Here is an 8,759-nt window from a genome sequence, read left to right on the forward strand (position 1 = left end):
AATGAAGAAAAAAGGAAACAGGAGTGGCCCAACACTTGTGTCTGTTCTGATTTAGAATCATCAGAGAACCAAAAGTTATTTATTATAAGCTTAAAGTGTTTAAGATGCGACTGGTGAGTTCATAAATAATTAGTTACAATGTCATTATTATTACTGAAAACATTTTTTAAAAAAATATAACAAATCTAGGACATAACTGCACCAATCTTCCAAAGCAGCCTTTGTATTAAACTAAAGTCAGAAATGGACACCTATTGGTCCCAGTCTTTGTTTGATTTATCTACTCTTTTTAGGGCCTAGTCTCACTCGTAAAACATAGTGCCACTAGTTTAAATTTAACTTGATAAAACATGACCAGAGCTCAAACGCTTTGGTGGATAAACCGCTTGCTCCCGACAAGGCCAGCGCAGGTTCTCTTACACGCTTGGAAGGCGATCGGTAAGGGAGTTGGGTAACTCAATGCTAGAGACAACTAAATCCTACAAAGTGTTTTTTTAAATAACATTTTCAAGCTAAACATACTTAATTATGATTCACTGAGAAAGGCCATGCAGGTTTAATTCATTGATTTAAATGGAAGATTTATCAGCCACTGCAAAAGTGATGAGGAAGAAAGTTCCTGGTACTTGCAATTTTCAGAGGAAACTGGATTCGTCTCTCTCTCTCTCTGTGTGTGTGTGTGTGTGTGTGCACGCGCCGTGGTTCACTGCAACTGAGTCTTAACCACAATGACAAGCATACTCATTTTAAAACTTTTTGTCAGTAGAACAAAATATGTTTTATTTTGAGATGTAGATAAATCCTGTATATGTGTGTATGTTCACACAGTACTTTGGACTAATCACATTAACACAGTTGATATGAGAAGTTGAATGCACATTAAATCATCACTTTCATTGGCATTCTCAAGCTCCCATGGTTATCTCATCAAATTTAAAAGGATGGGTGTATTTAAATTACATTCATGAGGCAGATTGTGATCATATTTCCTTTATTTGTTGATTTTTCTTTATGTAAGTCCTCATTCTTTGACTGGGACTTCACTGAATTAACATGCAACATGTCACAGCGTTAATGACAAAATCACCTTTAACTGGTCAAATATAGAAAGACATTCTGTAAAATTAAGTCTTTTTGATTAAATGTCCATTTTTAGCCAGAGAGAATGTGCTTTACAAAGGAGGCATAATTGATACATCCATTTGCATCCTCCTGTCCAGCCATCAATCTATCCACTTCATCTTCTGTCATTCTCTCTCCTAGTGTTGCCAGCACATGACGCAGCTCTGCTCCCATAATGGTGCCGTTGCCTTCCTTGTCAAAAACCCTCAGCCCTTCAACAAAATCCTCAAAGTTGCCCTGATCTTTTGCGCGGGAGATATGCTGCAGCATGGGCAAGAAGGTCTCAAAATCCACCGTTTTAGTACTCATGTCCTCTGGTCGTGGTTTACCAAGCACTTTCAGTACATCTGCATTAGTTGGATTCTGGCCCAGAGCTCGCATGACATCCCCACACTGGGCATATGTGATCTTCATTTCTCCAGTTGGTGTGCGGTCGAACAAGGTGAAGGCTTCCTTGAACTCGTCAATCTGGTCAGCAGTGAACTCAACAGTGACACTTTTGGGGTCAAATTCAGGCTCCTTGGGTGGCTCAGGCAGTGGCTCTGGAGGTGGCGCTGGCTTAGCAGCTGGAGCTGCATCTTTCTTAGGCTCTGGCTTTTTGGGCTCAGGTTTCTTTGGTTCAATCTTCTTTGGTGGCATGTTGCAAGGCAATTCAGTGGCGAGCTGACGCTTGCTGAGAAATGAACAAGAGCCTGAGCAGATAGAAGGTGATCCCGGAACTCCTCTTTCAAGGCTTTTATACGTGCTTTGTCTAGGGGGCTAGACAACAATTTCAGCCACCACACTATAGAAGGAAGAAACCCAAAATAGATCCGCATAGCAAGTGATGTCAACATTAAGTATTGTTCTCAGCTGCTGTCATCTAACCGACAGGGCTATTTGCTGTCATTAGTGAGGGTCCAGTTGCATTAGCCCGAAAATGTTCTGTCTCTCTGATGGACAAAGGGATCAGAGCATAGCCAGTGATCAGCCCATGAGGGAGATAGACTAAAATAGCTTGCTATCTAAATGCTGAATGCCTGGGAATAACTTCTTTCTGGGAGGGTGGCTATTATTTTCACTAGAACAATGGTGCAGCTAAGTCAAAAGTATTAATATTTGTCTCTAGGCTTTGCATGTATTCATTTTATAATAATTCATTCTCAGAATAACAGAAGGAGTATCTATCAAACCCTATTTCAATGGCAGGTGTTTGGCAGTTTTTAATTTGACAGACAAGCAATAGCTTGTATTGCATGCTGCCATTTACAAACCTGCCAAGCCCTCATAGATCCTAAGGGAACTCTTAAATAATTCATCATATACTAGTGATAATGCAAAGATGAATCATAAGAGTTAAATATATTAAGCAATACTGCTGTAATCATGTTGATGAAAGTGGTTAGTCTTTTAACCAAAGTCATTTGTTCCCTGCTAACATCAGTTGATTTCTTTAAGTAAAACTAAAGAAAGTGTTCAAAAGGATTTGGCTCATAGGTTCTTATGCATATGGAGGGCATGGGTAAAAGAAAACTGTCTTTGCTTATAAAGGGGAACTGCTGCTACGTATTGCAGTTAAGGTATTTTCTTATTACATTTGGGTCTTTTTCATATAGCATAGTCTTTTCTTCCAGTTCGCTGATATGTATATTTTTTTATTAAGTGAGCTTTAAAATAATAGCATATTTACTTATTTTTATTTAACTGGCATGATCATGTGTGGAATAAATGTTTTCCTTTATATTCCCAATAGTAAACCTTATGAGGTTAAAAGGTGAAAACGGGCAATGCAATTCCATTACGAGTATGGTTTATAAATATGTAATATGTCATTTGGCTTTATGTAGATGACTGCTCCATAATTCTCTTCAGTGAATGATAAATTAACCAACAAAATATTCATTTCATTTATGGAAGAGAGGGTATATAGGATGTGCTGTTCTGTGACACAATTTTAATCATAGCAACTTTAATTTTATGCATGCCTCACAGTTTATCAACTCACTTAAAGAAAGCTAAAGCCTGTCATGCGATAATCACATTTACCCTTCTTTGTCTCAATGCCAGTTCTCCTTGATCTGTCAATCTAGTGCTTAAAGTCCTTGGACAGTGTAGTTTAAGTGTGCCTGTGTATGTGTGTGTATGTGTGTGTGTAGTTGTCCTTAGCCTAAGATCATTATCTCTCTTCTCTTTTCATTTTAAGGTCACATAGCTAGTAAAACTGACAGCTAATTTGTCGTCTTTTGGTATGCGTACATGCATGTGCACATTTGAGCATTATGGAAACATGAAAAAACTTGCAAGAGAGCCCAATTCTGTACTGACACACCATATATGGACAATATATAAAAGGTATATTTATCAAGTATATAAAACAATAATAATAATAATACATACACATTCATACCACATTTACGATTTATTTGAGGTGATTAGTAATTATTAATGATTGTCATCATTTTTCCCACCAAAAGGTTAAAATTAATCTATATCAATTAGGGATGCACCGATACCGATACTGGTATCGGGTATCGGGGCCAATACTGTGTGTGTACTCATACTCGTAAAAGTTAACCGATACCATGAACCGATACTAACTTATTTCATTAATCAGAGGGTGGCTTGTCATTTCTGTTGTAGTTTATTAGATTGGCCACTAGGGGGACATCCCGTGCTAAACAGGCACAGGGTTAGGCGAGTAAGACTGGCGGCTCCAGATAAAAAAGAGAAACTGTAGGCTGCTGTAGCTAGGCTAAACAAAATGTCAGCAGTGTGGACCGGAACACCCAACTTTAACTCAGGTTTTGGAAAAGCGATGAAAAATGTCAAGAGAAAATCTACGGGCAGTTAAAATAACAGAGGCTCTGACTCATTTTATCGCTCTGGACGACCAGCCAATGCCAGTCGTGGAAAACATAGGATTGGACCGTCTTCTCAGCATACTCGAGCTGCGATATGAAATTCCCAGCCGCCCACACATCAGGGAGATAATGGTGCCAAAACTTTCTGAAGAGGTAAAGACAAGTAGTGTGTGTGCAATGTCAGTCCTCGGTTTAACAGCACAGTGGACTGATGAGGAGTTTGTTCGTCAATGCCAAATACTTTTGTTATTTTGTTTGTTTGTTTACAATATGGACACTCTGCAATAATTTAAAAGTTTATTTTATTCTCAAACCTAATTTGTATTTATTTTATTCCAAACAGAAGTGTTTATTTATTATTCTGAAAGCTCGAGACAGTGCCAATAGTTCAGTGATATTTTGTTAAATTACAATGAGGAGACTCTGCAATAATTTAACAGAAGTGCTTATTTTTCACTTAAAATTTTTTTGTGGTCATTTTTATTAAGATTTTATTTATTTTTTGGCAGATAATAAAATAAAACCTGTCTTCCAATTCTTTGCATTTGTGTGTGTGTGGTAGAAGTATCGGTTTTTGTACTCTGTATCGGCAAGTACTCAGATCCAAGTATCGGTATCGTATCGGTTTGAAAAAATTGGTATCGTTGCATCCCTAATATCAATCATACCCGCTTTCACAATTGTACTTGGTCCTTAGAACACTGATCCTTACCTAAGTGTTACAAGTGCAGATAACTGGAATATTTAAATTTAAGCACAAGTAAACCATTATGTTGGATTGCCTATGCAGAGACCACTACAAAGTTCATTTTTGTGTACAGAAGCTTTGTTAAACTGTCATTTGGGTGTTCACATATGTTAACAAAATAACAGAAGACATTTCCTTGATGCTTCTACCATCAAAGTTCATTTTCTTGATGCTTCTACCATCAAAGTTCATTTTCTTGATGCTTTTACCATCAAAGTTCTTTCAAACAAGTCATCAATCAGTAAATCACTGCAACTGCAATGACTGAACCAGTCAGCTTGTCAATTCTCTATAGTGTCTGTCTGCTTATTTGCAACAATTGCTTAATAATTGAGCTACCTAATTTGTGTCAATCAGAATACCCAAATTAACAATACTGATAGATATTAACAGCATAAAGGTGGTAGGAAATGTTAACGAATCTGGTAGTCATCTGTCCTCAAGGGACAGAATCGCGTCAAATACCAAAATATGATGAAAAACCACAAAACTCCAATCGGCATCACATGTCAGATATGAGCTGATTACTAAAAACAATACATTTCTTGTCAAAAAGGTAAGAAATTAAACATTATGGGACAGATCTAGAAATTCCTATTAAACTTTGAAGCCTTTCCTTTCATATTATAATCAGTAGCATCAATGGAAACATAAAGAACATATAGAGGTATAAACCACAGGGTGATCACAAGCATATTTATAGTGCTCTGTCTCTCTCAGATGAGACCTCCTGAAACATAATATATTTTCTGTCAGAATGTCAAGTTCATGCATTAATGACATTGAATAATGATCATTTGAAGCTACAATAATCTATTCATGCACTGTGCTCACAAGCCTTAGGGTTCTTCCTAAATGCATGTAAGATATTGAATTGTAAGGTCAACCTTAGTTTAATGCTACATTGATCAATATGTTGTTGTTTTTTTCCATATTTAGTCAAATCATTACGTGTAACAAAAATGGGATGCTAAATGTGATGACCTCAAAGTCCATTAAAACTAATGGACTTTGAGGTGTGAGCCCTGAAAAGGCTTTTAGCCTCTTTATGCTTAATATCAATATTCTTTTATTTATTTATTTTTTATGAATATTTGATTTCAGTCCAGTATTTTTCCATCAAGGCCTCCAAGTAAATACTCATATCTGAAATGTTCTGAAACAACTTATTTTCTGTCAACTTCAAAGCAGAGAAAGAAAAACTTTACACTGAGAGACCAGTATAACAATGGTGCTACAGACACACCCAGCTTTTCTCTGAGAGACAATTTATGATATTTTTAAGCCATACATTTGGTATACCTCCACTTCTGAACCAAGTTTTCAGTTTTAAGCTGCATGCACACTGAAGGTGATATGTTCATAACCCATTGTATTGAAGCTGACTGCAGTTGCTGGTGGACACTCCAGGTTCTGTTGTTTATATAACCTTCTAACAATTTACTACCAGGTCATATGTCCCTGAGTATATCCTTCTAGTTGTGCAACTAGAAGTTGAGAAGTTTTATTTTGGGTCTCGCCCACTTTTTGTCACCAGTGATTATTTTTAACATAGTTGCTTGAAGTCAATTTTTATGGTGAATGGACTGGTGGTTTTCAATTCTACCACTTTTCTACATCACTTCCGGTGTGAACAGAACTTTACCTGACGCTGATTTCTTTTCTTTTTTTCCTTTTTGTAGTTGCGCTCTACATTTCATTCACTGTTTTGTTGTTCAATCACCAAACTGGATCGGGGGGGGGATCACAATTTCAGTTATACAAATGTTACTTAAATTTTCCTTTTTAACTCCATGGAGTTATTCCTCGGGGATAGTCCTTGCATGCCTGTGTCTGGTGCGGTGACTGTTTATGTGAACAAAATATGAGAGGGTGGTCAGCAAGGCAGCAAGTCCTTAATCCATGAGATAATAGTGGGAACTAAGGGAGGCAGACCCCTGGTGTGGTCAGGGCCAATAAAGGAGAGTGACAGAGACAGCAGTTACATTCTTCCTATGGCACTGGCAAAGGGTGACTCAGACTGAAGATCTGTGTTTAGTTAACTGGCTAAAAACAGATGCACCACCGAGTATTATCTCTCCTCTTAATCGCCAGTTTCTCTCTTGGACATGTGCATCAGACCTGGGAATGGCCACTGAACTGCCAGCTACTGTACTTCATAAATAAAATTTGTGTGAATGTATTGTGAATTACTGGAATCAATACTAAACACACGTGAGACAACCAACAGTGTTAGTATTTAATGTCCAAATATTAGTGCTTTCCTCTTTTCACAGAGCTGCCACTCTAAAAAATGGGGCCATAATCAAACCAGCTTCCAAAGTGTGCTTGTTTGATTTCGCTAATATGAAATAAGAATTAATTTCCATTTTATGTTACCCTATGGAGTGTAGTGAACAGCAACACAAAACTTTTCTTATGAGACAAGTAACAATATTGCGTTGTTATAATGGAATGACTGTTGGAGGAACCAGCTAGCAGACATCTGTGTAAACAGTTTAATTAAGACCATGTTTGATGAATTATAGCTGGTGAAGGCACTGCCTGTTCTAATACTTCAGTGTCTTAATTACACCAGACATCCATGTGTTCATTTTCTCTGCCCACCCCATATTCTCCCCATACTTACAATGATAGAAATTGAAAAAGTACAAAAGGGAAAGTGCATTTCACACTCTACTGAAGCAAAGCAAGCAATTTCAAATTAATCAAAACACAATAAGTTTACAACATGATAAAGAGGTGCTGTATGTAAGGGGAGTTGATTTTTGATGCTTAGACCTCTGTTTTATGTTACAATTGAAATGTTACTGGACAAAAAGGCATTAGTTCTAAATTAAAATTTAGTTGAGACATTTAAAAAATCCAAATCCAGTCATAAAGTCTTAGCTATCTATTTCGAGAAAATGGAATTTGCAAATGGTCTTTCTGCACAGAGACGACATCGCTTGCATGTGTCTGTGAGGGGAAAAAATCAAGAGATTGCAATTTTGCCTTTTATTCAGACAGACCTTACAAAATCATGAAGCTACACACTGAATGCCAGCACTCCTAAAAAAAATGGCACTGACTTAAAAATACAGATACACCATAGTACATGCAACGGATGACTATCATATGTGATTCAGACAATCAGTGTTTCTTGTGTTCTTTAAGGGGTTCATCAGATATACCAGTCTAGTCCAAAAATCAAAGAGGATTATAATTAGGCATATGCTTCCGATTGAAATAGGCTACAAAATGGCATGATTAGCTGTGAAATATACCTCTTGATAATATAACATAGGTAACCTATAACACAACCTATGATACATCTCCCCATCTATAATAAGTATAAATAGGGAAAAATCAATATGAATTATTGCTTGGCCTATTTTTGTGATATTTATAAGGTTCCCATGTCTGCACCAAACAATAGCTGGGGATCACAGTACACGTCCAAACCAGGGATGAGCACTATGCCTTCTTCTCACAAGCTAGGCTTGGAATTCTGACTGGGAGATTAGGGAAGTTTCCAAGCTATTCATAACCCTACCCCCACCCACCTTCCATTCTCCACAGAGCACTTGGCTTGGTGGCAGAATCCTCTCCTGTTCATCTGGACTGGTCTATTTCTGTATTTCTGATGTGCCTCTGATGCCATGTTTAGAGCGTGTCTTTGAATGGTTTGTACCTGTTTATCCCAGCAGCACACAGGCTTATGAGATGTTTGCCTCAAAGCTTACCAGCTGCTTTTCTCAGCTGGAATGCTGGAATGCCTGTATGTTTAATTCAGAGCCTTAATCCTGACAAAAGTGGACCAAACATGTCTTCAGAGTGTTTTCAGTGTCTTTCACAGAAATGTGGAATTTATACCTTTTTTTCCCTCATACAGTGACCTGTTTTGTCTTGCCATACTGCGCTTTACAAATTCATGAAACCATCAAATGAAAGGGTTATTACACACACACGCACACACACACACACACACACACACACACACACACACACACACATATATATGTATAAAGTCATTATTATAATGATTTTAGACCACTTCTTCATAGAGC

General features: G+C 37.4%; 1 protein-coding gene across 1 annotated transcript; it reads right to left on the minus strand.

The window, feature by feature from the left end:
* Positions 1-974: 974 nt before the first annotated feature.
* On the minus strand, positions 975-1,842 carry LOC102791311 (myosin light polypeptide 6). Its single transcript, XM_006788983.2, has one exon. It carries the CDS (start codon positions 1,759-1,761, stop codon positions 1,153-1,155), a length of 609 nt encoding a protein of 202 aa, XP_006789046.1. The 5' UTR covers positions 1,762-1,842; the 3' UTR covers positions 975-1,152.
* Positions 1,843-8,759: the final 6,917 nt, after the last annotated feature.

The sequence above is a fragment of the Neolamprologus brichardi genome, chromosome 7, assembly GCF_056152115.1.
Source record: "Neolamprologus brichardi isolate AB-2024 chromosome 7, ASM5615211v1, whole genome shotgun sequence".
Lineage (NCBI taxonomy): Eukaryota > Metazoa > Chordata > Actinopteri > Cichliformes > Cichlidae > Neolamprologus > Neolamprologus brichardi.

Excerpts from the sequence above, each read along its gene's own strand:
- LOC102791311 (XM_006788983.2), bottom strand. The coding sequence starts at position 1,761 with ATGCCACCAAAGAAGATTGAACCAAAGAAACCTGAGCCCAAAAAGCCA.